We start from the raw sequence: 27,450 nt of genomic DNA, 5'->3' as shown, positions 1-27,450 counted from the left end.
GGGTCACCCCGGGCGGGCGTGGAGAAGGTCTCCCAGGCGGGCTGCCAGCGCTGGGATCTGCTTCCCGAGGCCTGGCTCTGGCAACAAGGCCTGTGGGCCTGAAAGCTGCCGAACCGCACCGAGGAAATCTGGACATTTGGGCTGGTATTTGAGGTTACGGAGACCCCGCGCCCGTCCCAGCGGCTCCGGGTCTCTCTGGGTTTGTATCAAACCTGGCGCTAGGGTTGACCGACCAGGGAAAATATTAAAGAAGCGCCAGCCTCCAGTTCGGTTTTTGCATTTTAATATATTTACGGGCAGAAGGGTCCATGAGATCCTCCCGTCCAGGCCGGAGAATGTCACCGTCACCCCGGAGCCGAGTCCCAGACCTTGTGTCACTCGGACTAAAGTGTCTGAAGAAATCACCAGGTGGAGAATGCCGGGGTAAGTTCTTCTGACGGTAACCACCACCCCACCCCACCCCCGGTAAAAACGTGGGCCTTCTTTCTAAGCGGAATTTTGTCCGGCTTTAATTTCCAGCCGTTGGCACTTCCAGGAGGGAAAGCGCCGTGTATCTCCTCTCCCCCCGCAGCACCCAGCAGTTCCTCTTTGGCTGCCGGCTGGATTATTTGGAGAAGTCACAGAGAAATCGGGTCAGCCGTTTGCAGGTTACGACTGAGCCACTGGAAATGGGGCCCCTTGCGAAATGTAGCCTCCGTGTCCGTCTTGTCTTGGTCTGAGGGATCTAAGCGGCGGAATAACACGCATTGCTCAAACTTCCTGTGTGGGTCAAACTCAGTAAAATCTCAGGCACAGGCTGTGTTTGCTGGTAACGAAGCGGAGCGATGAATGACTCAGACCGAACGACTGAGTCGTGTGAATATTTAAAGACAATTAATGATGTATCTAATTGTGTGGCTTACTCTGAAAGCCCCAGCCCCTGCTCCGTGGGCTAAGGGTTGATTTCTGCCTAGAGGTTACAACTTCCACGCAGCCTCTGCGGGTGAGAAACGCAGCCCGTCGGCCCCAGGCAGACGGCACTTGCTGTCCGGCCCCCGTGTGCGGCTTTCTGGGAATTCACACCAAAGCCACCACTAAGGGTATGAGCCAAAACCCCGTTAGAAAGCGGGTCCGGGAAGCAGTTTAGCCTCTGGGTGCTTTGTCCTGAATGACCTTTACGACGGGGAAAAAACCAGATTCCACAAACTTCCCACGTCAGTAAAATCCACTGAAATCCTGGGCCTGGGCTAGATTTGAAGAAATTGCAGGGTCTGGTGGTTACATCGGGGGCCAGGACTCCTGGGTTCTGTGCCCTGTTTTGTGAAGGGGGGGTCTCGTGCCTACAGCAGGGGGGTGGATTGGGGTTCAATCCCCCCAAACACCTCCGGCAGCCCCTGCACAGAGGTTGGAGGGGTATCCTGGGGCTCTCAGATACAGAAGGGCCGGCCCTTGCACCAGAGGGGGCGGGTGCTGCCTGCAAAGTGAAAGTTCACACCCTCTTCCCTTCCCCGGCCCCACCCCTTGACTCGCTGTGGGGCCAGGCCAGGGGCAAGGGCAGTCGATCATGTGAGGGGCCAGGGGAAGAAGCGGGTTTAGTGACTGTGGGGCTAGCTGGGGAACGGATTAGGAAGCCGGTCTCTCTGCCAGCTCTGTGTGTGGACCCTCGGCCTCCGGCAGGAAGTTTTCCGGCTAGGCGACCAGGAAGCTGTCTGAGAGCTGCGCTGAAGATGGGGCGGCCGGTTCCCTGGGCCCTGGGTTTGCTCCTGTCGCTGCTGATCCTAGCGGAGGCAGGTGAGCCGGTTAATGATCTGGATGGACGTAGCCCCCTGTGAGCCGCCGGGCACCACGGTGCTAGGCGCTGTACAGACGCCGCAGGGAGAGAGTCGTGTTTACGGTCTGCCCGGCGGGATGGGAAAGCCGGGTCAGGGCTGCTCCGGCATGGGGGGATGTCACCTCAGTGGCCTGTTGAGGATAATGTTCTGCCTCCCTAAATTCATCCTGTGGGGTTCCTGTTTAACAGCCCCCCTGTGCCCCACCCCAGAGGTGGCTGCATCTCGGCACCGGGCGAGGGGTCCCTGTATAAACAGCCCCCGCGCTCCACCCCAGAGGTGGCTGCATCTCGGCGCTGGGGGATCCCTGTATAAACAGCTGCTGCGTCCCAGCCCCCAGAGGTGGCTGCATGTCTGTGCCGAGTGAGGGATCCCTGTTTAAACGGGGGGCACGTTCCGTCTCAGAGGGGGCTGCGTCTCCCTGCTGAGCGAGCGTGTTAACAGCCGCTGGGCCTCACCCCAGAGGCGGCTGCGTTTTGGCGCCGAGCTAAGCGAATTGGGTGCATGCACGGTCTGCAAAGTGCGTTGGGATCCTTCGGGAGAAATGGGTCGCTGCGAAGGGGGAGGGGGAGCAGTATGGGGGGCTTGCAGGGCGGACTCACAATGAGGCCAAGCAGACCCTGATGAGATCAGTGTTCAATGGCCCCATTGTTAGGCTCTGGCGTTCACACCCAGTTGAGGTGAAGTGGTGCGGGGAGGGGCAGGTCGGATCTCCATTGTTTAGCAGCCTGGAGGCAAGATTTTGGAAAGCCTGGATACCTGTTTGGGCCTGTCCCTCCCTGCTGGGATCACAACCTGTACTCATGTTCCTGCTAGAGAGCGGGCCTAGTGCTTAGAGCGGGGGGGCTGGGAGCCAGGACTCCTGGGTTCTCTCCCTGGCTCTGGGAAGGGAGTGGGGTCTAGTGCTTAGAGCAGGGGGGGCTGGGAGCCAGGACTCCTGGGTTCTCTCCCTGGCTCCGAGAGGGGAGTGGGGGCTGGTGGTTAGAGCAGGGGGGCTGGGAGCCAGGATTCCTGGGTTCTCTCCCTGGCTCCGAGAGGGGAGTGGGGTTTAGTGGTTAGAGCAGGGGGTGCTGGGAGCTAGGACTCCTGGGTTCCATCCCCAGCTCTGAAGGAGAGTGGGTTCTGTAGCCAGCGCGTTGCGGGAAGCTTTTGCCTATCACATTCTGCTGAGCCTGGCTTCTTGGAAGCAGCGGTGGGGGCATTTCTCGGTGGGGGTTGCATGTGACCCCCCCAGGAAGCAGCCCGGGGCGTGACCTGTCCGCCCCCCCTTCTGCTGAGCTAAATGGTTTCACTTCTTCAAATGCAATTTTAGCCCGACCGATGGACAGAGACCCCTGGAGACTAGATTCCTTCGCCTGTGCCCAAGGAAAGGGAACTGGGCAAAGATCCCCCCCAACACGCACACGGACCCCTGCCCCCATGCGCCTGCCCACTGCCCTGCTTAGACTCTGTTCTAGGGGGCAGCTCAGTGCCCCGGACCCATTCAGGGCCGGCCGAAGCCAGCTTGGCCGATGGGTTTGGCTCCTTTGACCCACGGGGGCTGAGGCCCACCGAGTCCCTGCCAGCCGGGAAGTGGTGCTGGGTCCGCCCTGCCTGGGGTGGGGGGGGCCTGGATCACAACCGGCCCCCCCACCCCCGCCTCCCTTTGCCCCCAGGGCGCAACTTCCGGCTGCTGAAGCAGCAGGTGCTGCGGGCGCGCGAGGTGCAGGCCATGAAGGAGACGGTCTCCCGGAGGCGGCTGCTGCGCCCGGCACCCTGGCGCTCCCCCAGCGAGGGCGCCCTGCGCCAGCCCCTCGACCACTTCGATCGGCAGCAGGGGCAGACCTTCAACCAGGTGAGACAGCCCGAGCGGATCCCCCCGGCCTTGCCAGGGCGGTGCCAGCGGCCAGAGGTGCACAGGTGTGCACACCCCCACGTGAAACGCGTGCACCTGCCCTGTGCGCTGACCCCCCCCGCCCGCCCGCCCGCCCGCTGGGGCTCCCCGAGCTGCCCCGGGCAGGGTCCTGCCGCCTCGCACCCACCGGCCCCTGTTCTCCCCCCGCAGAGGTTCTGGATCAATGAGGAGTTCTGGCACCGCCTGGCCGGGCCCGTCTTCCTGTACATCGGGGGCGAGAGCTCCCTGTCGCAGTTCTCTGTGCTGGCGGGTAAGTGGGGCCAGGGCAGGGGCTGGCTGGCTCGGGGGGCACGGAATGGGGCAGGGGCCTGTCCCCTCTGGGGGGCGCTGGCCCCAATCTGGCCCCAGGGCGGGGACTGGCTGCCCCAGGGAGTGGGGAATGGGGCCCGGGGCCTGTCCCCTCTAGGGGGCGCTGGCTCCCATCTGGCCCCCTGGCTCAGGGGAGTGGGGAAGGACCTGGGAGAGGTGCCCACAATAGGGTGACCGGGTAGAGGGGGCTCAGCACCTGCCAGGCTCCCATGCCCCTAACACCGGCGTTGGTGCCAGGGCACCACATGGAGATGGCTCAGAAATACGGCGCGCTGGCTGTGGCCCTGGAGCATCGCTTCTACGGCGCCAGCATCAACCCAGACGGCCTGCAGGACGCCAGCCTCCGGTTCCTATCCAGCCAGCAGGCGTGAGTCCCCTGGGCGGGGCGGGGGCGGGGCACGCTGCGCTCAGTATCGGGGGGTGCCCAAGCGGTTAGAGCAGCGGGGCTGGAAGCCAGGACGCCTGGGTTCTATCCCGCCTCTGGGAGGGGAGTGGGGTCTAGTAGTGAGAGCAGGGGGGCTGGGAGCCAGGACTCCTGGGTTCTCTCCCCAGCTCTGGGAGGGGAGTGGGGGCTAGTGGTTAGAGCGGGGGGGCTGGGAGCCAGGACTCCTGGGTTCTGTCCCCAGCTCTGGGAGGGGAGTGGGGCTTAGCGGGTTAGAGCGGGAGTGGGGCTGGGAGCCAGGACTCCTGGGTTCTATCCCGGCTATGCCAAAGGCTTGCTCTCTGACCTCAGGCAATTCACGGCCCCACTCTGTGCCTCAGTTTCTCCTCTGTGAAATGGGGATGATTACACTGACTCCCTCCCAGGGGTCTGACAGCGAGTCACACGGGTTGGGGGAACCCCGGGGTCCCAGCTCTGTGCTCAGCTCACCAGTGTGGGGTTTTCTCTCGGTCCCTCCCCCTCGGTCCCGTCGCAGCCTGGCTGACCTGGCCTCCTTCCACCTCTTCGTCACTCAGAAGTATAACCTGACACGGAACAACACCTGGATCTGCTTCGGGGGCTCCTACCCCGGCTCCCTCGCCGCCTGGTTCAGGCTCAAGGTACCGGCCTGGGAGGCACCGGGGGTCTGTCAGTGCGTGGGGTTCTGCTGGAACCCCCCACCCCCGCCAGCATCGAACCCACGTCCTCGGGATCTGAAAGCACAGACCGGTGCCACGTCGCTGGCGTATAGCCGGGAGCTGGACCATGAGAGAGGATACAGGATCCAGCCACTAGAGGGGGACGCAGACGGCGCTAGCCTGGGGTCTAGCGATCAGAGCAGGGGGCTGAGAGCCAGGACTCCTGGGTTCTGTCCTCAGCTCGCAGAGGGGACAGGAGGGGGTCTAGTGCGGTAGAGCTGGGGGGCAAGATAAAGGGCGGGGGGCTGGGGACCCAACTCCTGGGTTCTATTCCCAGCTGTGGCAGGGATGTGGGGTCTAGTGGGTTTGAGGAGGGAGGTCTCAGCAGGGGGGACTGAGCCAGTCCTGGGGTCCACCCTAGAACCCCCTCGCCCCAGGGGAGCCCTGCCCCCACCCATCCCCCTGCTCCTGTGGGGTCGCGGGAAGGGGGGATGGATTTTCCCGCCAGGCAGAGGGAGCGATGGCGGAGCCGGTGTCTCTCCATCTCCCCCTCCTCTCTCTCCTCTCCTAGTTCCCCCACCTGGTCTTCGCCGCCGTCGCGTCCTCCGCCCCGGTGCGGGCCCAGCTGGACTTCACCAGCTACAACCAGGTGAGCGGGCGGCGCCCGCGGGGGGGGGGGGGCAGCTTCCATACCCCCCCTTTCACCTGGGGGAGGGAGGTGTCCTCAGAGCAGCTCTCCCCCCCTCCCCCTGACGGCTGTACCCTGGCTGTCGGTGCCTTCCCAGCAGGCGGCTGCGTTAACCCCTCGCATCGTGTCTGTCTTTCCTCCAGGTGGTGGCGGCGAGTCTGTCGGACCCGGTGGTAGGGGGCTCTGCCCAGGTGGGTGAATGGCTCGGGGCGGGTTCTGGGGTCCCGCGGGGGGAAATCCCAGAGATTCGTGTGTCCCGTCCCCTCCCCGCCCCTGGCATTGCATCAGACGCTCCGAGAGAGCTGGTGTGCGGGGCCCATCTCTGACGTCTAGGGCTCTCCGCCCCCCAGCTCCGACACCCGGCCCCACTGGGCCCGTTCTGGGCCCGCTCACACCAGTGTCCTTCCGTTGGCATGTGAGGAGCTGCTCCTGGCTGGCACCAGTGTCAATGAGAGGAGAATTAGGCCCTGTACCCTCCCACAGCCAGGGAGAGAACCCAGGAGTCCTGGCTTCCAGCCCACCCCCACTCCCAGCCCCTAGACCCCACTCCCCTTCCAGAGCTGGGGAGAGAACCCAGGAGTCCTGACTCCCTGCCCCCGCTCTAACCACTGGACCCCACTCCCCTCCCAGACCTGGGGATAGAACCCAGCCCCCCTGGCTCCCAGCCCCCACATCTAACCCACCAGACAAAGTCCCCTGCAGCCGCGAACGCCCTGGCAAGCGAGTGCCTCTCCTTTCCCCCCGCAGTGTCGCGAGGCCGTGGCCCAGGCCTTCTCCGCCCTGGACCAGAGGCTGCACGCCGGGCGGCTGGCCGAGCTGGGGAAGGACTTCCGCTCCTGCGGGCCCCTGACGGAGCCCGACGACCGCGGGGAGCTCGCCAGCAACCTGGCCGACATCTTCATGGGCGCTGTGCAGTACAACAACGAGGGATTCCAGGGCGGCACCGTGGCCAAGCTCTGCAGCATCATGACCGACACGGGCCTGGGGTCCCCCTACCAGAAACTCATCGCCGTCAATAATGTAAGGCGGGGGGGGGGGGGGGGGGGGCCGCCCCGGGCCGACCCCGCGTGCTCGCTGCCCACAGGGGCCAGTGACCGTCACTGCTGAGCCGGGGTTCTCCTCTGTGGGCCAGGCTTCCTGCTTGGACTACATCTCCCATGATGCACCACAGTCTCGTGGCGGAGAGGTGGTGGCTGCAGAGCATCATGGGAGATGAGGTCTGGCTGGGAAGGCTGGTCCATAGAGGAGAGTGGGGGCATGAGGCACTGGAACTACATTTCCCATGATGCACCACAATCTGGGGGAGGAGGAAGGTGGTGCCTCATGGCAGTGGCCTCTGTGCATCATGGGAAATGAAGTTCAGCTGGAAAGTCCAGCCAATAAAGAACAAGGAACCAGAACTACATCTCTCATGATGGACTGTGGCCTGGGGGGGGGGGGCAGGTGGTGGCTGCAGTGCATCATGGGAGATGAAGTCCAGCTGGGAAGCCCAACTTGTGTGGGTGGGTGGGGAGGTGGGGGTATGGCGCACTGGGCCTACGTCTCTCATGAGGCACTGCAGTCTTGGGAGGGGAGGCAGTGACCGCTGTGAATCATGGGAGATGAAATCCAGCTGGGAAGCCTAGTCCATAGGAGAATGAAGCATTGGAACTACATCTCCCATGATGCACCGTGGTGGGGGGTACAGCCCTCCCGAGGGGCTAAAGGAAGGGGGGAGCCCAGTTTCTCCCTGGTCAGCTACAAGCAGAGGGGTCCTGCCCCCTCGCCAGTTTGCTGCGGGCGCCCCCTCCTGTCAATCTGTTGTAACAACAAAGGGGAGCCCCGTCCCATGTGCCAGAGCCGCTGGAGACGGAGCCAGATGGGTCCCTCCCGGGGCTGAGGGGCGGGGGTGGCCCTGGCTGACCCTCCCGTGCGTCTCCTCCTGTGACAGGGGTTCCTGGAGAGCATGGCGCTGCCCTGCATGGAGAACTCGCACCAACGCGCCCTGGCCGAGCTGCGGAGAGCGAACCTGACGCTCAGCGGCGTGGGCGAGCGGCAGTGGTACTTCCAGACCTGCACCGAGTTCGGATACTGTAAGCTGGCTGCGTGTGTGTGTGTGTGGGGGGGGGGGGGGGGGGGGTCGGTCCCTCCTGCTGCCCCCCATGCGATCCCCCACTCCAGGGGGCTGGGGCAGAATCTGGGGAGAACAAATGGGGCTTAAAGTCCCCCCTCAGTCCCTGCCCCAAGACGGGGCGACAGGAAATGGGGGCGTCAGGCTGGGGAGGTCGAGACGCAGAGCGACCGCGGGGTCCGGCTGCGTCTCGCAGCCTCAAGAGAGAATCCCCTTCCCCTTTGCCCTGACTCCCCTCTCCCCCCTGATTGCCCCCTTTCTTTGTCCGTCTCGGTGGGGGGCGCACCCCAAAGAGCCACGGTGCTGACGTCTCCCCCCTCCCCCGGCTCCAGACCAGACCTGCGAAGACACCACCTGCCCCTTCTCCCGTCTCCTGACGCTATCGGCCCAGCTCGACCTCTGCTCCCAGGTGTTCGGCATCGGCCCCGAGCGCGTCGGGGAGGCGGTGACCTTCACCAACGAGTACTACGGGGCCGACCACCCCAAGGCCAGCAGGATCCTCTTTGTGAATGGTACGGATGGGGGGGCGGCAGCTGGGGAGGGGGCGGTCGGCGAGATCGGGCTCGCGGGCCGGGCCTGGCATCGCCTCCCCGTGCCCCGCCGGAGCTAAGCGCCCTTTCCTCTCGCCCCCGCCCAGGCGACATCGACCCCTGGCATGCCCTGAGCGTCCTGAAGAACCAGTCGCGCTCGGAGCTGGCCATCCTCATCAACGGGACCTCCCACTGCGCCAACATGAACCCCTCCAGGCCCTCCGACCCCCTGCCCCTCGTCTTGGCCCGGGAGGTAAGAGCCCAGCGGGGACGGAATCGGAACCAACCCAGACTCGAACCCCAGAACCTCTTGTTAAGTTCCAGTGACTCCCCCTGCCCCCAGGGCTGCTCTAACGCACACTCCACCCCGTGAAGGACCTGGGGGGCAGGGAATAGCCAGAGCCAGTGGGCTCCAGCCATGCCCCTGATCTGCCCCCTATGCCAGTGGGTGCAGAGCCGTTATGCCAGGTGGGGGGTGGAGCGGTCCCTGCGTTGGGGGTGGGGGGGTTCTCAGGGGGCTGGTCCCACACCTGAGTGTGAAATGCCCCCCGACGTGCAGGACCTGGGCTTTGAGCTGAGTGTCACCCGAAGCCCCTCGGCAGCATGAGGGGCCCGGTGGAGTGGGATCTCCGTATCCTGGCGGGGTCCCTCCAGCTCTCTCCCTGTGTCCCCTTCCCCACTTCCACAGCGGATCGACTACCACGTTGGCGACTGGTTGAGCTTGGCAAGGAAGGCGCCTTTGGCCCCCTGAGTCTCCGGGCGTGAAGCCGTTCGCCCGCCGACGCTGCGCGGACTTCGCCCGCGGAGGGACGCGGCGAGATCTTCCTTCCAGCAGAGATTTACGTTGATTGCCAGCTGGTCGGAGCAGGGGCCAGCTTTCTGCTCGGCATTCGTCCAGCAACCAGCACAACGGCACCGCGATGGGGCCTCACAGCTGCTGCCGCCACACACAACAAATCATGATCCGGGGACAAAGGGGGGGCTGAGAAATCTGCTGCGCTGGGGCCAGCCAAACCCCTGGGAATTTTCTGGGGACAGTTTCATCCCCCTGCTGCGTTGGTTTGGATCCTTTAATTCTTTTATCCAATGAAAGATGGTTTTTTTAGACGTTTCTGTGAAGCCGTCGGCTCCTTTGTGGCAGCGACCGAGGCGAACGAAGCAGGTTCAGCCTGTTGCTGGGTCTGATTGTGTAAATCGTATTGTCTGACAAGGCTCCAACCGCCAGGATCAGGACCAGGGTGTGCAGAGCCCCTAGGGATACCCCGCAGGGCAGGTTCTCGCTGCTTCAGTATGGACCAGGGGACCAGCGTGGGGCCTGCTCCTAAATCTCCTTTGCGCTCCCCGTATTCTGGACCCTGTGTCAGTTACAGCAGCCTTGGGGCTGCTCTAGCTTGAACTCCGCCCCCTGTGGGCCCTGGGGGGCAGAGAATAGCCACAGTGCAGTGCGCTCTGGCCACACTGCAGGTCCACCCTCTCTGCTGGGTCTGGGAGCAGGGTGTGTTCAGGACCGTCACCCCAACTCTACCGCAGCTGGGGGAGCCCCATGCGTCCCTTCCCACAATTCTCGATCTGTTTCTGTCCTGCTATGCTGCAAGAGGGGTGCAGGGGGCCCAGGCGTGACTGAGAATCACACCCAGTTTCTCATGGAGACATCCTCTCCCATTGCCACCCCCCAATGCCCCTCTCTGCACCTACCTCTCTGGACGCAACGGCAGAGCTGGGGACCGGGGGCTCTCCCCCGTAACAGGATGGCAGAACTCACTCCAGAATCAGGTCTCCCCCCCCCCAGGAGGAAGGGGCTGTGCCCTCCCCCATAGGGAGAGACAGCATGCGCCCCCCTACCAGAAAAAAAAATATCTCTCCTCTGCCCCCTTTACATGGGAGGACAATGCCCTGTGACCCCCATTGATTTCTCTTCGCTGCACGTGACTCGTGAGAAAGGCGACGGCAGAAATGCCGCGCAAGAAGTATCACGTTCAATGCTCTCTCGTCCACTCAGTTCCCGGGGCGGGACCAGGTGGGGCAGAACGCGGGCGCCAAACTCTCCAAACACATCGGCAAGGCCCAGTTCAGAGAAGTTGGGGCAAGAAGAAAAGAAAAGGACCAACACGTTTTATTTTAAAGTGGCGGGGGGTGGGAGGGAACAAAACCCCAAACCAAAGAACACGATGGGCTCCTTCTCCGTCTCATCCCATCCGTCCATTTCCCCGTCCAAAGTGCCCCGGATAGCTCATAACAGGCCCGGGATCTTCCATCCTACAGGTCCTGTCCATGCCCACTCCCTAGGCGGGCCCAGCACGGGTTATATAAAGGGCTTCCCTACCCAGAACCCTTTGTGGAGAAGGGAAGTCCCTCCCCTGCGTCTAGGCTATTGACGGTTCATCTAGCCAATCAGCTCTTTCACCCGCTTGGTTTATAAGGCCTTCCCCTCCATCCCACCGCTCAGTTTCAAGGGGCAGAGATGCCAGTGGGAGGAGGCGGCTGGTCCCAGCGGCTCCCCTTCGCCGAAGAACTCTTCCATCTCCAGCTGCAGGTCCCGCAGGTCCTGGAGCTCCTGGGCGCTGGAGTCCAGTTGCCGGAGAAGCGTCAGGTCGGTCTCCTGCAGGCTGAGCTGGGATGGGAGGAGAGGTAGGGAGTTATGGCTGGTGGCTTTCACGGGGCGGTGAGAGTTACCTATGAACCCTGGCTCAGGCCTGTCCTAACCGGGCTGCTGGCGTGGAAGGGAAAGGAAAGGGCTGTAACCACGAGAGGTTGCTCCCCTCCGCGACCGGGAATTGGGCCGCTCCTGTCGAGCCAATGGCTAGCGGTGAAACCCGCCGGCAAAGTGGGCGCCTCCATCCCCCTCTAGTGGCAGGTCCGCAGAGAAGATAACGGCCTTCTACTGCCGCCAGTTACCCCCTTAGGAATCCGCCGCCAGGGCCCGCCCGCCAGCACCGAACCCCTCCTGAAAAACCAGTCTGAACTCACCAGCTCCTTCCGCACCCACGAGAGCCTGGCCTGGAGGCTGGAGCCCAGAGCGCTGTCCCTTTGGCTGCTTGTCCCACGCGCGTCTAGCGCCTCCTGGCGCTCCCCTGCCGCCGGAGGGCCATGTGTGTGGGGGGTGCGGAGCGCTTTAGGCAGCGGGGGCAGCCCCTTGAAGAGAGACCCCTCTTCCTCCATCCAGCGGCATTCGGCCATCGGGGTGCCAGAGGCTGGCCTGGGGTGTCCGGGAAACAGGGAAACCTCTGTTAGAGTCTCCCTGAAACAGGGTCATGCTCCAAAGGGCCCTATCGCAGACGTGGACAATGGCTGTCACCCCTGGCTTTTTGCACAGGGGGTTGCTCCCCCTCCCAGATGTTCCCTCCCAAGTTTTTCTCCTTTAATCCCTCCTGACCACCCCCTCCGTCCGGCCGAGGAGAATTGAGGTGGGTGGCACGCGTCTTTCCTAGCACGTCTCACATGAGCAGAGCCCTTGGGATGCTGCAGGGAGGGGGACGAGACAGCGAAGGGCCCGAGTGGGGGGAGCGTGGCCGGGGCTAGAGGGGGAAGCCAGGAGTCTGTTGTGTTTGGTGGGGGATTGCAAAGGAGAAGGCTCTTGCGCCACTGATTGTGGGAAGGGAGGGAGGCATCCTGCCGGGCGAGGGAGGACAGGACGGAAGGACAAGCCGGCGATTGAGCACCGTTCTCCAGCACCGCCGGGGCAGTTGAAGGGACCCTCCTTACCGAGCGAGCGGGAGCGCTACCGAGCGGTTCTTAGGCTCCCCTGAGCTATCGGGAAAGCTGCAGCACCGATTCCCTTCCCCTCTGTCCCACGGAGCTGGGCCTCCGGTGCAGGGAGCGGCTCTGGGCACTGCCTGGCAAAGGGTAATAAACGCGCCCGGCTCCCAAGCAGGCAGCGGAGTGTGGGCTCAAAGTTCGCAGGTGAAGCAGTCCGTCCCCACGCCCTTTGGCACGCGGCCACCCGGCTTGCCCCTTCCAGTGACTCCCTCAATCACCCGAGCGGAAATTCCCAGGGGAACGGCCACACACCCTGGGCAGGAAACCCCATTGCCTGCTCCTGGGACCCCCAACCTGTATGAAGGGGGCACCGAGTCTGCGCGCGTGCTTATAAGAGAGCGTAGGTGGGGCTGCTTCGACCAGCTTTGCTGGGGCTCATGCAAGGGGCGGCTTGGACGCCCCCCAGCTCAGAGGAGCGAGACGCAGGCCCCTGCCCGCACACGGCACCGGCTGGGGAGCTGGAGTCCAGGGGAAACAGAGGCGCGGTGGCCCCACGCTGTGCTGCGTGTCGCCCACTGCGACCCACACGCCCTCCCCCCCGTGAGGTGGAGGGCCCAGCTGCGGGTTGGCGCCGGGGGGCTCCCCCTGTTTGAGAGCCGGGCAGCGGGGCCGTTACCCACCGGCCGGGTGCAGTTGGGCTGCGTGACAATGGCACAGAGCACTTCCCACAGGCAGGTGTGTGTGGGGGAAACTGAGGCACGGAGCGGGGAAGCGAGTGGCTCAGGGGCGCACAAGGAGTAAGAGCTGCAAATAGCGCTCAGGATCCCCCCCCCGGCAACCCCCCCCCCCCAGCCAGGGCAGGAACCCAGGAGTCCTGGCTCCCAGCCCCGCCCCCCCTGCAGCCACTGGACCCCCGAATCACTAAGGGGGCGGGGCCAGGAGGGTTGAAGGGGCGTGGCTAAAGGAAGGGGCGGGGCTAAGCAGAGGGGGAAGGGTCCGGCCGCTCGGCGGGCGGGGCCGGGAGTCACGTGGTCGATCCAAGATGGCGGCGCCCAGGGCGGTAGGTGGCTCGGGGAAGGGAACGTCCGCTCCCCCCCCCCCCCCCCCCCCCCCGCCCCCCCCCGCCCCCCTCACCCCCCGTCTTCCCCCCCCCCCCATAACACCTCCCCTGCTCCCCCGTCTCATAACCTCCCCCAGGGTCCCCAGTGCCTGGGTCCCTGCTTTCGGGTGTCCCCACTGCTGCTCCCTGGGGCCCCCGTAATCCCTCTGATCCACAGTGTCCCCCTACTGCGTGGGCCACCTGCCCTATAATGCCCCTGATCCACAGTGTCCCCCCCCCCATGATGCCCCATTGCTGCAGGTGGCACCTGCTCCCATAGCACCCCCCTGCTCACATATCACCTGGGCAGGCTCCTCGGTGCCCCGGTCAGAGCGTGCTGCAAACCCTGTGCCAGCCGTGGCCGGCTCGGCGTCCGGGACCCTCCTGCTCTCGCTGCCTCTGGCTCCGCCGGGGTCTGGACACTTCGGGGGGCTGGTTCTGCATTGCCTGGGGGGCTGTCGGTTTCTAGTCAGTGTCACTGCAAGAGCCATTGTTGCAGTGTTGTGTGGACTGGCCCGGGAGGGCCCCTGCAAACGCAAAGTTTGTTTAAAATTGCCTCCTTTGGAATTGCTTATAAAAGTGGCTTTTTAGGAACCCCCCCCCTCAATATTTTTGGGGCCAAATATCACCTTGACAGTTTCCCTTTGAAACAGCGGCTGTTTTCCAGCCCAGAGGGGGCTGCATTTCATTGGTGGGTGCGTCCACAGGTGGCTGAGAACCGTTCTGGCAGCCTTTGCTAGGAAGGGTAGGCTCAGGGAGAAGGGTTTGAGGAATTGGATTTGAAATTCAAAATCCCACAGGGGAAGAGGGAGCTGAGAGCGCCAGCCAGCAGATGTCACTAGATCTCTTTGGGACAAGCTCAGGAGCGACCGGAACGGGACCTGGCGCTTTTCATCGCTGGGTCAAAGAGTTGGATTCGGCCCTGGTTGGAAGTGACCTAAAGCTAGGGTGACCAGATGTCACGATTTTATAGGGAGAGTACCGATATTTGGGGCTTTTTCTTATATAGGCTCCTATTACCCCCCACCCCCGTCCCGATTTTTCACACTTGCTGTCTGGTCACCCACCTAAAGCTCCGATTTGGTGGTCTCCGGTTAAATTAGTTGTATGTGGAGACTGAATGCCTGGACGAGCTGTCTCTCCGTGCAGGGGTGGTAGCAAACAAACCTTGATGGTGCTGTGAAGGGCGCTTTAGCCTTGAGAGACCTCACCCTGTTCTTGTGACATTAACGTCCTCAGGTGAAGAAGTGGGTTCTTGGCTGAAATCTTTGCAGCCTGGTTAATTTTTGCAGTTACCTATAAAACCTTAACCCGGCAGGTGAAAATGGCAAAGAATAAAGGAAAGGCGTTCGGTATTTGAGAGCCACGCGGGAGTCTCAGGAGTCCTAACCTCAAGCATTTAAAAAATCACGAGGCAAGCCCCAAAGATCGGGAGATTGGCTTAAGGATCAGAGCATTTAAAATCATGAGTTTGGAGTTCCTCTGATTAACCTGCTGGGTGGTTTTGAGCCTCTAGTCTGGCGTATGCTGAGGCCAGAGTTTTTCCTCTGCAGCCATGAGGGCTAGAACTGTGAGTGGGGGGGCTCTGGTGGCCGATGATGGGGTGGGGGTGCAAGGCTGGTGACGGGGCGAAGATGCAGCGTGTGGGGCCGTCCACTCCCCCTGCTGGGCTGTCAGCGCAGCCCCCGCTGTGTGCCGGCTCTTGGCTAGCAGGGCCCCCCTGTCCCTTTTCCAGCCGGCACTGGCTGCGCGCTGCGGTGGCTGGTGAGTGTGGGCAGGCACCAGGCAGTAGCCGGTTACGTGTTCCCTCTGCTGCCCACCCATTGGCCCTTTACGTGCTCCCCCTCTCGCTGTCCTCTCCCTTCGCCCCCCTAGCCCTGCTGCTCCTCTGTATCCCCCCCAGCAGGCCATCCTGCTACCAGTGCCATGCGGAGAACCAGCCCCTGGTCGGAGCGCTCAGCTCGCCAGCAGCGTGGCTGGCAGGCACCTTCCTTCCCCCACCTCCTCTGGCTGGGCCGGCGCCCTGGGAAAGCCCAAGACCCTCCGGCCCGGGGCGCTGGCCAGGAAGAGCCGAACCCTGTGTGTGTCAAAGCCCCACACAGCGCTGGCACGGGGCAGCCTCTCCACGGGGCAGCTCAGCGCTGGAGTTGGGGGGGTGGGGGGGCAGCGATTTCCAGCCTGTTCCTATCCCAACCCCACAGGCTCCACAGCAGCTCCCCTGGGCAGGGGCTTAGTCCCCCTCTCGCCCTGGGTCCTGCCCCTGGGGAGTGTGGGGCTGCTCCGTCCCCTGGGCACCCTCCCCTGCTGAGCCACCTCTCTGCCCCCCCTGCAGTCGGGTTCCTGGGCCCTGGTGACAGTGCTCCTTAGGGTTGTAGCCGAGGGACAGGAGGCGGCTGGGTTATGTGGGTGGCGAGCAGCAGCCTGGGGGTGTCAGCTGCCTTTCCACACTGCGGGCAGGAAGGGACAAGCTGCTTCCAGGGGGGGGGGGGGGGCATCTCCCCCCCCCCCCCCCCCGCGCAGCTGGAAGCAGCTCCCGTCCCCCCCCTCCCTCCCGCATGGTGCTGAAAGGCTGCTGCTGGCCACACTCTGGTGTGAACCCTGGCAGAAATCTGGGGAGGGGGACGTGAGACCCTAAGTGCCCCCCCCCCATGTGTTGCCTCAGGAAGACGTGGTGCCAGGTACCAGGAGAGGCAGGTCCGTCCCGGGGGCCCAGCCAGAGGTGGAGAGCGTCGGGCAGGGAGGGTCCGGTCGGTTGGTGAGAGAGATGTACGGGAATGTGTGCGTGTGTGTCACCGTCACCTCTCCCTGTGTGTGTGTGTGTGTGGGGGGGAATTTGTGGAAAAATTGGAAAGAGTCCAGCGGAGGGCAACAAAAATGATTAGGGGTCTGGAGCACATGACTTATGAGGAGAGGCTGAGGGAACTGGGATTGTTTAGTCTGCAGAAGAGAAGAATGAGGGGGGATTTGATAGCAGCCTTCAACTACCTGAAGGGGGGGTTCCAAAGAGGATGGAGCTCAGCTGTTCTCCGTGGTGGCAGATGACAGAACCAGGAGCAATGGTCTCAAGTTGCAGTGGGGGAGGTCTAGGTTGGATATTAGGAAACACTATTTCACTAGGAGGGTGGTGAAGCACTGGAATGGGTTCCCTAGGGAGGTGGTGGAATCTCCTTCCTTAGAGGTTTTTAAGGCCCGGCTTGACAAAGCCCTGGCTGGGATGATTTAGTTGGGAATTGGTCCTGCTTTGAGCAGGGGGTTGGACTAGATACCTCCTGAGGTCCCTTCCGACCCTGATAGTCTATGATTCTCTGATTTTACCAGGTGTCCCGTGTTCAGCACAGGAAATCTGGTCCCCCCCCTTCAGCCCAATTTCCCAGCTGCCTGGGTTTACTGAAGCTCTTTGCTGGCCTTTTTCCCCCTCCTCCTCTTTTTGCTGATGACGTTGCAAAACCAGACCCATTAGACCCTCCATTTGTGGCTCCAGCCCAGGAGATACACGGGGGGGGGGGGGGCAGAGCCGCTCTGCTGCTGTGTGGTTGGGTGTTTCTCGGCAAGGGCCGGAACCAAGATCTCTTTGCGGTCAGCTCGGGCCAGCCGCTCTGATCCGTGGCTGCAGGAAGCATCTCCAGCAGGAGAGTTGACGGTGTTTTGCTGTAGCGAGCGCTGCTTTAATTGCGTCTCTCCTGTAGACAGATGCTTCCAGCTTTAAAACCCTGTCAATGGCGTTTCTGGTTCTGCAGCTAATGAATGAAGCTGTGAGGTGGATACGACTCCTTGTAGGGAAACTGAGACGCAGCCTGGGGAAGGGATGTGCTCAAGGTTTGGCAGCAATTGGTGATCCGGTTGGGGATAGGACCGAGGTTTCTTGAGCCCCAGACTCATTATTATCCTCATTATACGCAGAGGAAACTGAGGCACGGAAAGGGCAAAGTGCGAGAGCTGGGAAAGAAACCCAGGAGTCCTGAATCCTAGTCCCCCCTGCTTTAACCACTAGGCCCCACTCCCCTTCCAGAGCCGGGCTAGAACCCAGGAGTCCTGGCTCCCAGCCCCCCCTGCTCTAACCACTAGACCTCGCTCCCAACCCAGAGCAGGGGTTAGAACCCAGGAGTCCTGGCTCCCACTCCCCAGGTAAAGAACCTTGTAAATGAGAAGCAGGTATAAAGCCGCTCCCCCGGGCTGGAAATCCAGCTGTTTCGGCAGTGGCTGAGTTGTCTCCCGGTGTGACCCTGTGAGCCGCCGTCTGAGGTGTGAAATGCAGTGCCAGCCAGTGCCGTGCGATCACACAGGATGTAGCCAGCAGACAGTCACTGTCTCCTGTGCGGCCGCCACCGGTCAGCGTGCTTTGCGGCACGCGTGAGGCTCCGACCCCTGGGAGCAGAGAGGCCACATTTAACCTGGAACCAGCAGAGCCCTCTGGGCGGCGGGATGGGGAGGAATTGGGCTCTTCCGTTAGCAGAGGAGTCTCTTTGTATTCTGGTGTTTGCACTGACAGCCCCCAAGCCCCCGGCCTTAGAAATACGATTGACTACCTGGGAGTTCACGTGATTAACCATGTGTCTTGCAGCTCCAGCAATGCAGGGCCTTCGCCCGCCGTCCGTACGGCAGTGCCGCCTCCCCAGACCCTCCAAAGGGCGGCATCCTTCAATACCTCTGCAACCGGTTCTATGACATCGAATACCTCGTCGGCTGGAGCGCAACGCTTCGCTACAGAAACCTGCGAAGGAAGAACGCGTACGTACAGCCCCCGTCTCCGTGTTCCCAACCGAGAAGGGGCGGGGGGTGGGAGAGGGATGGCTAGAACTTGATCCAGCAACTGACTTCTTGGAAAAGAGAAACTTCTGAGCAGCTGATGATTGTAAATGGGACGGTTATGGAAGCCAAGAACTGCCGGGTACCTACGGGGGGACGTGCAGAGCCAACCGCTCATGGGAGATCTAGAGCGGAGCTAGGTGGGAATTTTCTGGTATTTTTTTGGGGTGAAAAATGCCGATTTTTTTTTTTTATTTATTAAACCGAAGCTGTTCGTGGGAAAGGGTCAGTTTTGATGAATTTCCCAGCAGGACAAAAATGCTGGAAAAACCTTTTGAATTGGCAAGTTTCATTTTTTTCGTTTGGAAGCAACTTTTTGGTCTAGAAATGTAACTTAATTGATACTAAAAGAAAAGTAAAAAGGTCAAAATTGAAGCAAAATGTCTCTGAAGTAAGAGAACGTTTCCACCGAGCCAAACCGCATGTTTCTGTTCGGTTTGTCTGCTCACGAAAGTGTTGGAGATTTTGCCCTTTTGTCTCGATTCTGTATGAGAAACGTTTTCCAGATCTCAAAAATTCTCCCAGGGCCTGAAAACCATCCCTGCCCGGCCCTATTGTAAAGAAGACTACGTAGCCCTTCTGTGGCACTTCTCGGGAGCGCTCCGAACTCAAAGGCGCAGCTGTTACGACTGGGTCATGGGCAGTCTGACCTAGTAGTTGGCGCCAGCGTCTGCAGTCACGAGTTGGGAAGCAGGGTCAGGAGATCAGAGGGGCAGGACAGGAAACAAACTGGAGGTCAGGAACTACAAGCCAGGCACCAGGAGCTGAGCTGGGTCGGGATGCCAGGCAACGGGAGGGTTGGAACGTGGCTGCATCTGTGAACCTTGTGGGCCCGGGTTCGAGACCCTGGTGCAGGGGACTTGCATCTGAGCTGCAGAGCCGTTTGCAACTGGCTTCGCCTGCACCCAAGGCTAGAAGCTGTTACCAGCGGATGGCGCGGTCAGTGGGTTTTCTGGGTCTCTGTCCGGTTCTAGCGGCTCACGAGTCATTAAGTCTCCAGGTTGCTCTGGTCCTGGCAGCGTGTGGGAGAGAAGCTGGCCTGGCTGTTGGGACTTCGTTCTCCAGTGGTTTTTAACTTTGGGATGGTTGTTTGAGTCCAAACCCTATTGTTTGTTGTTACTGTAGCACTGGGAGCCCCCGTCGTGGATCAGGGCCCCGCTGTGCCAGGCGCTGCACGAACGCAGAGCAAAAAAACCTATTCATGCTCCTCTTATCCATTTACACGCTCTGGACCCGCATGGGTTGAACGGGCTCCGTGTGCATATTTCTGGGCAAAATTTCTAGTCGATCGTAACCTCTTTGGAGCAGGGGCTGCATGTGTACAGCTCTGAGCACGCCAGGGGCCTGCTCCGGGTCAGAGGTTAAATAATAATAATAGTCCTTGAAAAGCACCATTTTCGTGTTGAAAAATGCTGTGATCCTTTCTTCCGTCCCCTCCCCCCCCTTCTGCCAGGTACTGTGGTTACATCAAGGACAACTACGGAGACAACGCTGCCGCCGCCTACTTCGTCCTGTCCCACAGAGGAAGAGTGAGGTATTGACGCTCTCAGCCAAGCCTCGGGGACGTGGGTCTGACCTGGGAATCCCCTTGGCAAAGTCCCGGTTCTTCAGTTCTCCTACTGCTGGTGTTTCTCCTTCCAGGTTTCAAGGCCAGGAAACCTGGTACTGTGTGGACCGGCGCGGGAATTTCAGCTACGATTTCATAGAGCTCCAAGGCGTGCCCGTGGTGGACATCGACCTCGCGGGCTCCGTGTTGAACTACAATGGGCTGGATAACCTAGGTGAGAAATCGATGGACTTCCGCAGAGGGCATTTGTCTGGGGGATCTTTGGCACAGCTGGGGGCGCTCTGAAGCGCAGAAATGCTTGGGCTCAGAGAGTGGCTTTTCTTGTGGAGGAGGCAGTGCGGGCTAGTGGATAGAGCCCTGGAATGGGACTCAGGAGACCTGGGTTCTGTTCCCAGCTCTGCTGCTGTGTGGTGCCTCCATTTCCCCATCTGTAAAATGGGAATCGTGATCCCGACCTCCTTTGTAAAGAGCTTTGAGATCAAAGGATGAAGCCAGGGGTGATAAGTTTTGCTGATTTCCCTTGTCCCAGAGCTCTTGAATGTCCCCAGGAGACCTCCGTGGAGTGAGCGCTTCTCAGGCCACATACAGTTAACCTGTGGAACTCACTGCTGCAGGATATCATTGGAAGAACTAGATTAGTACATTTTGAGAAAAAATTAAACATTTACTGTAACAGTAGCAGAAATGCTTCTCTCCTCTGAGCATCCCAGGGCGCTATCATTATTCATTTATACGACACTAGTGCCTAGGCACCTGCGCCAGGTCCCAGGTCCCCATGGTGCTAGGCACTGTACAAACACACAGACGATCTCTGCCCCATAGAGCATACGGTCTAATTTGTAGACCATACTGGGAGGAGTGGATTGCTAGTTGGAGGCAGAGACCGTCCGTCCCTTCTTGTCTTTAAGGCTGGTGCTGTAAGGTTCAGACAGCGGCCGTGTGTCAGGGAAGTGACAGGCCAGGTCAGTTTCGTACTAACTAATCCCAGGGTGCCGTGCTGACGCTGGGTGATTCGGGGACGTACCAATCTATTTATCTGCTGATGTGATTCCCAGCCTGGCGCTGGGGCCACAAGGGCTAATGCTGTCCTGGGCTGCATAAACCGGGGAATCTCCCGTCGGAGCAGAGAGGTTATTTTCCCCGTGTCTGGCCCTGGCGTGACCACTGCTGGGACCCAGCGTCCAGTTCTGGTGCCCTCCAGTCAGGAAGGAGGTTGATCAATGGGAGAGGGGTCCCCGAAGAGGCCAGGAGAATGATCGAAGGGTTAGAAAACCTGCCTTAGAGTGACAGACTCTCGGATCTCAGCCTATTGAGCTTAACAAAGAGAAGGTTCAGAGGTGTTGCCGTTAGCCCGTAAGTATCTATACGGGAAGCGGCAATTTCATAACGAGCTCTTCAATCTCGCTGAGGAAGGTGGGACACGGCCCGTGGTTGGACGTTGAAACCGGACAAATTCAGCCTGGAACTGAGGCGTGGATTTGTCACAGGGAGGGTAATTTACTAGAGCAGTTTCCCAAGTGGGGGTGTTGGATTCTCCAGCCCTGCTCATTTTGAAATCCAGGTGGTGTGTGTGTTTAAAGGCTCTGCCGTTTTCTGGCCCGTGGCACGCAGAAGGTCAGACCAGCTGATCCCATGCTCTCTTACAATCTATTCATCCGTTTCAGCATCCCAATTTTTGAGCTGTTGAAATCCACTTTGGCCTTTGCCTTCCTGCTTCCTGTGCTTTTTAATATTTTATACCGTGCCCTGGCTGGGAGCCCGTCAGAGGCAGTAATGTACCGGGCTCACAATGGAGACATCGCGTTCTTAATGGACAAGGGGAAGCCAAGGAAGGTGGAGGCTGAGGATCTGGGTACAATCTGGTGCTGAGGGTTTCTTAGGCTGAGAAATCGTCTTCCACGGGAAGTGGCTGTAACCTGCCTGCCGGAGTCGCTGGCCAAAACCCCAGAGAGCAAAGAAGGGTGAGATGGGGAGAAAAGCCCTTTTCTCTTCTCTGATTTCTGGGAGGTCACTGCTGTGTCTGGCTTAGCATTCTCCTGCTCTTACAACTTGGGTGCTGTTCATTGTAGTAGCTCCGCAAAGACCATTTCACGGGCCAGCGATCCCTGTCCGGACTCATTTGTCTAAGAACCCGATTCCCCCGGTGTTTGCCTTGTACCCGTCTTTTCCGCGAGTGGCCGGGGCCATGATCCCGCGGCTGGTGCGTGTTGGTCCCGGCGTCTGCCGTAGTGGATCCAAAGGCAGGCCTGGAGCCATGGTGTGCGGCTGGGTGGCCCATTGCCTGGTGCTTGGACTAGCTTTAGTAAATTGCAGGTGCTTTTGCCTTACGGGCAGTTCCCGGTGGCTGTGTTGGAGGGGTGTGTACCTCGCTGTGAGATCCTCCGTAACGCACGGCTGGAGGGAGGGCGTGTCCATTTCCTGGCAGTCGGAAGCAGCTGCTATCTCCGGCAATGATTTGATTAACCTAATCCATCCGTCTGCATTAGTCTGAAATAATCAGATGTGTCCAAAGACACAAAGCTGCCATCTGTGGAGACCAGGTCTCAGGTTACACAGAGATCCGTTGTCCGGTGTTTAGCTGTCACTTCGGGACTGATCTTGTTGAGGACTCATTATTGCCAGCTCAGGATTTTAGTACGAGTCTGGCAAGATTTGGTGGTGTCCTTAAAGCCCCAGCGCCTGGAGTCCTGTGATTACATGAGCCCCTCAGGGTGTGTCCACACTGCAAAGGAGAACCCGTGGTGCTGAATCTCAGAGCCTGGGTCAACTGACTTGGGCTCACGCTGAGGGGTTAAAAACAGCACAGCAAACCTGGAAAGCATGCTGCAGATCTGGGCTCCCGGCAGCGTGTCGGGTATTAAGCCAGACTGCCCTCCTCTTTAAGACAGAGAATATATTATTGCCCTTATATAAATCGATGGTACGCCCACATCTTGAATACTGCATACCGATGTGGTCGCCTCATCTCAAAAAAGATATACTGGCATTAGTTGCCGTTCTCTGAACCTTTTCTAAAATGATTGGAACGGGTCCCATATGAGGAGAGATTAAAGAGGCTAGGACTTTTCAGCTTGGAAAAGAGGAGACTAAGGGGGAGTATGATAGAGGTATATAAAATCATGAGTGATGTGGAGAAAGTGAATAAGGAAAAGTTATTTACTTATTCCCATAATACAAGAACTAGGGGCCACCAAACTAATGGGCAGCAGGTTTAAAACAAATAAAAGGAAGTTCTTCACACAGCGCACAGTCAACTTGTGGAACTCCTTGCCTGAGGAGGCTGTGAAGGCTAGGATTAGAACAGGGTTTACAAGAGAACTGGATAAATTCATGGAGGTTAAGTCCATTAATGGCTAGTAGCCAGGATGGGTGAGGAATGGTGTCCCTAGCCTCTGTTTGTCAGAGGATGGAGATGGATGGCAAGAGAGAGATCACTTGATGATTACCTGTTAGGTTCACTCCCTCTGGGGCACCTGGCATTGGCCACTGTCGGTAGACAGGATACTGGGCTAGATGGATCTTTGGTCTGACCCAGTACGGCTGTTCTTATGTTCTTGAGAGGTTTGCCCCCTTGCCCACCCGGGACTGGGACAAAACCGGATGTGGTTTTGGCCAGCATTGGCCGGGGGACTTGGCGTTAAAAACATCCAGAAGGCAGGGCAATGGTGGCTGTTACGGATGCAGGACAGAATGGCCGCGGGCCACAACTAGGACCTCTCCTGGCTGCAATGGTGCTAAGCCCCCTGGTAACCAGCCGTTTGTGTCAGTGGCTCTTGGTTTCCCCGTCCTGGTCTCCCGTCTGGCGTTAGAAGAGCTGGTTCCCCTTGTAAGGGACGCACAGCATGCTGGGCCGAAATCAGCCCTGCGGGGACTTGCCAAGACTTGAACTGGGGAGGAGTTTGACTCTTCATCGGTTTCTCTGCCGCTAGACACAGAGGAGGCCGCCCCTTTTCCTTCAGCTGATGCAGCCCCCTAATTTCCGGGGGTTGGTCTCTGATTAGTGGAGCCAGGTTTGGGTTGGTCTCTGTCTGCGGGGGGGTTGGATTTTCTCCGCCCCTTGGCTCGTTTCTGGTTCTCGCCCGCGGCCGCCGGGCCTGATTCTGTCGCCCCGCGCCTTGTGTAGTCGCAGCAGAACGGCGCAGGGGGCAGCATTTCACCCCGCTGTGTGCTGGGGAATTCGGTGCATCACTTGTACCGTCTCGGAGCGTCCCTCAGCTGAGCTCAGGAATAGGCCATTGGCTCGTCTCCCAGTCTCTACATCACCGGGGGTCGTGGCGGCTGCGCGGTTCTGCGTGTCTCACGGGACTCGGGTTTCATTTGATCAGTTTGATGGAGAAGGTCGATGGTTATTTTTAAGCATTTTTAATTTTTTTTAATGGATGTGAATATTTACTGTTGTGGGAAACTCTGGGGGGGTCAGTCAAAGGGGGGGATCAGACGATGGTTACTTAATGGCAGGAAATGCTGAGATTCAAGTTAAAGCTTTAGAACCGTTAAATCACACACTGGCAGCATCACGTGTCAAAACGGACGAAGTAACTCGCTGTAAATCAAACGCGCAAGCAGCGTTTTTCGCACTTTGCCGAGCTCTGCGTGTTGATCATCACATCTGGTGAAATTGACCTGTGCTGATCAAAACCAAGTTCTTCCAACGCTCGAGAGAACCCAGTGCCCCGGCTCACGCCCCCTAAAAACGAGGGTTTGGTATTTATTGCCCTGGAGCGTGTATTTCATCCGCCAGCTGAGGAGACGCAGCCTCTGACCGGAGTTGCGGGAGGAGAGAGAAGGAATCGGGGCATTCCTTGTGGATGTTGAATATCTGGCCACGTTGTAGTTTGCAGAGATTATTTTTCAGGTTGCTGGTAGCAGCCAAACGGATCTTTGAGGCCTGTGTTGCATCAAGTTACGATTCCCCACCTCCTCTACCACCCTTGGCCGGCATTTCTTCGCCTGGGCGCGTAGTGGGCTCAGAGATGCCAAGGCCAGAAGGGAGCATCTTGTCTGACCTCCTGCACGTTGCAGGCCACAGACCCTCACTCACTCTGGCTGAGGAAGGGAAAACCTGCCAGGGTCTCCGCCGAGCCGACGTGGTGGTGGTGGTGGTGGATTCCTTCCTGACCCCAAATCTGGCGATCAGTTAGACCTGGAGCATGTGGGTGAGACCCGCCAGCCAGACACCTGGGGAAGAATTAGCTCAGAGCCCTCCCTGTCTAGTGCCCCGTCTCCGGCCGTTGGAGCTATTCGCTGCTAGGCACTGGAGTGCACGTTCAGGCGACAGATAAAAGGGGCGGGTTTCCAGAGCGGCTGATTGCCTGCCTTTGCTGGGGCGTGGGCGCCGGGCGAGAGGTAGGTTGGGAAGCGCCACCTCCTGTGGGAGGAGGCAAAATTCAAGTTCCGGGGGTCACCTCGGAAGCTCTCGCTTCGGGCGGGTAACGAGATTGGGGCTGGAGGGGGGAGCTGGCCAGCTGCCACCTGGCTTGGGGTCCCCGGCTCCACCCTCCTTTCCCTTTCCGCACGTGCAGTGAAGCTGACGGCGCTGAAATCCCTGGACCTGAGCCGCTGCCCCAACGTTGACGACTGGACCCTAAGCCGGCTGCAGGTCTTCAAGGACAGCCTGGAGGAGCTCTCGCTGGCTGGGTGCCCCCAGGTCACGGAGCGGGGGCTGGCTTGTCTCCACCTACTCGAGTGAGTGGTCAGAGCGCGGGGCGGGGAATCGGGGCACCTGGGTTCGGAGGCTGCTTTAGGACGGAGGGGAGGGCTAGGGGTTAGAGCAGGGACGCCTGGGTTCTACCCTCAGCTCTAGGAAGGGAATGGGGTCTAGTGGTTAGAGCAGGGGAGAGTCAGAACTCCTGGGCACTATCCCTCACTTTCACTATCGCTCTGTGCCTCAGTTTCTCTCTCTGAGAGGGAGGGCGTTGTGGTGGAGCTGTGTGGCCCGGCTAATTAGCCATAAAGGGCTTTGAGCTGCTCGGGTGAGTGCTCTGGGGAAGAGCCCAGGAGCGTGATGGTTATTCCCGCCCCGCCCCTCGGAAAGCGCAGCTGCGCCAGCCAGGGGATCCGCCGAGTCGCACTCACGTGAAGTCCCCCGGCGGCACTCGGCCGTGGGCGTCTCCGGGAATGCTGGCACGCAGGCCTCCACTGGGGCCGATGAGTCACTGCGGATCACCTGGGTGTGGTGCGGGCAGATCCCGGCCCCTTTCTTCCTCCTCGGATGTGTGCTGCAAAGATGGGTGGCTGCTCCCCGGGTGCCCCTGGCTGGGGAGAACGGCGTGTTCTGCCCATGTGGGAGCTAACGCGAGGGCCAGGCAGCGTTAATGGGGCTCGGAGAAACCCGCTCGGTCTTCACCTGACGCGTGTGGAAACGACGCCTGCGCCGGCTCCCCGAGGACTGTACCAGTGCCCACCTCTTCCAGCCAAGACACGCAGGCACCCTGGGCGCTGGGTTCACTTCCACAGTGCCTCTCCTGACGGGAGCTGTGCTCCTGCAGACGCCGACCCTCCCCTTCGCCCCAAGACATCAAAGCACTTTCCAAGCTCCCCATCCGCCCGGCGGAGAAACTGAGGCCCAGACAGGGAGTAGCAAGTTGCTGGAGTCTGCGCTACCTGGGAATAGAACCCAGGCGTCCGGGCCACACTTCTCCCTGCTCCAACCACTAGACCCGACTCCTTCCCCTGAGGCCAAAGGACCAGGGCCAGGTTTTAAAGGTTCGCTGGTGCCTGTCTCCCTGTGGAGCTGATTCCCGTTGCATTTCCAGTGGGAGCAAGGAGCTGAAAGACTTTAAAAATCCAGCCCTGGACTCTCTCTTCCCCTGCGTTGAGCATCCGTTGAGGGGAGGACGTGGGCTTATGGGCCAGCGGGGCTTGGAGAGAGGATGGGGGCGTCGGGGGCTGGGTGGGAGAGCTCTGGTCTCGAGCTGAGTCAGTCTCTCGCACAGAGGTGCTGGGATTTTAGGAGCAGCGTTGCTCCGTTTCGTTCTTATCCCTTCTCCCCGTCACCCTCCCCAGGCACCTGCGGCGCCTCGACCTCTCACACCTGCCCTCAGTGTCCACCCCAGGGCTGATCCGGATCTTGGTGGAGGAGATGCTGCCCCGGTGCGAGGTGGTGGGGCTGGCCCCGGCTGCTGGCGCCCAGACGCGCAGGGACGGAAGGGAGGAGCCCGCCGTCCCCAGCGGGGACAGGAGAGCTGGGGAGATCCCTGCCTGATGCCTGGCTGCCCTGACGCTGATCGACGAGGGTGGGAAGAGATGGCCGCAAGCCGCGCTCCCCTCAGCACCCTCCGATCACGGACCGGGAAGGACCCCAGCGTGGCCGTAGACTTGTGGGTGTGGCTGGGCGGTCCGTGACCCCCGCTTTGGTCTCCCGTAGGACAGGGCTTGCAATCGGCAGAACCGCGCTGTGGTCATTAAAGGCCTCTCCTGGCGCTGCTCTCGCGTCCTTGTTTGCGGGGAGAGGCCCGAGTGGCAGGAGAACTTGGGGATGCCGGGATGGAAGTGGCCGGGAGGCTGGGGGCCTTTGTAGCTCAGCGGGCGAACCCCCCGGATGGGGTGGTTTGGTTTGGGTGGCGCCGGGGCCGGCCGGGAGCCTGGAACGGCTCGAAGCGACCTGGGAGAAGGGAAGATTTTTTGCTTTGGGCCGAGAAACTTCTCTGAGCACAACCGTGCACCATGTTCCCGACGCCGCCCCGGGCAGGAAACAGCAGGAAAGAAATGTAAAACAAACAGCTCCCCCGCCCCCCCCCCCCCCATCTTCATCCCGGGAAGAAGCCACAGCTGCCCCAACCCCCTTCCTGTTTCAGGTCACTTTGAGGGCGGGCGGGCGAGGTGGGAGGGCGGAGAGCTGGATGTGCGTTAATATTCCTAGTGGGAGCCTGTTGCGCCCACGTC

The 27,450-nt window shown here is 60.4% G+C and overlaps 2 protein-coding genes across 2 annotated transcripts; both read left to right on the top strand.

The window, feature by feature from the left end:
• The first annotated feature begins 1,520 nt into the window (after positions 1-1,520).
• PRSS16 (serine protease 16) lies at positions 1,521-9,513 on the top strand. The gene is made up of 12 exons (XM_026658907.2): positions 1,521-1,770; positions 3,464-3,642; positions 3,853-3,952; positions 4,249-4,378; positions 4,929-5,052; positions 5,642-5,719; positions 5,902-5,949; positions 6,506-6,778; positions 7,689-7,830; positions 8,201-8,380; positions 8,506-8,651; positions 9,087-9,513. Exons 1-12 carry the CDS (start codon positions 1,707-1,709, stop codon positions 9,147-9,149), a joined length of 1,527 nt encoding a protein of 508 aa, XP_026514692.1. The 5' UTR covers positions 1,521-1,706; the 3' UTR covers positions 9,150-9,513.
• Positions 9,514-13,096: 3,583 nt separating this feature from the next.
• Positions 13,097-26,981, top strand: DMAC2 (distal membrane arm assembly complex 2). The gene is made up of 6 exons (XM_026658825.1): positions 13,097-13,154; positions 17,755-17,921; positions 19,453-19,533; positions 19,641-19,780; positions 25,089-25,251; positions 26,572-26,981. Exons 1-6 carry the CDS (start codon positions 13,137-13,139, stop codon positions 26,768-26,770), a joined length of 768 nt encoding a protein of 255 aa, XP_026514610.1. The 5' UTR covers positions 13,097-13,136; the 3' UTR covers positions 26,771-26,981.
• The last annotated feature ends 469 nt before the right edge of the window (positions 26,982-27,450 follow it).

This window comes from Terrapene carolina, unplaced genomic scaffold, assembly GCF_002925995.2.
Source record: "Terrapene carolina triunguis isolate 2854851 unplaced genomic scaffold, T_m_triunguis-2.0 Scaffold517, whole genome shotgun sequence".
Taxonomy (NCBI): Eukaryota; Metazoa; Chordata; order Testudines; family Emydidae; genus Terrapene; species Terrapene triunguis.
This window is presented reverse-complemented; position numbering and strand designations above follow the sequence as displayed.

Coding starts and splice junctions, on each gene's coding strand:
- PRSS16 (XM_026658907.2), top strand. CDS start 1,707: ATGGGGCGGCCGGTTCCCTGGGCCCTGGGTTTGCTCCTGTCGCTGCTG. Junction 5,720..5,901: donor ACTTCACCAGCTACAACCAG/GTGAGCGGGCGG, acceptor TCTTTCCTCCAG/GTGGTGGCGGCGAGTCTGTC. Junction 8,381..8,505: donor CAGGATCCTCTTTGTGAATG/GTACGGATGGGG, acceptor GCCCCCGCCCAG/GCGACATCGACCCCTGGCAT.
- DMAC2 (XM_026658825.1), top strand. Junction 19,534..19,640: donor TCCCACAGAGGAAGAGTGAG/GTATTGACGCTC, acceptor TTCTCCTTCCAG/GTTTCAAGGCCAGGAAACCT. Junction 19,781..25,088: donor CAATGGGCTGGATAACCTAG/GTGAGAAATCGA, acceptor CCGCACGTGCAG/TGAAGCTGACGGCGCTGAAA.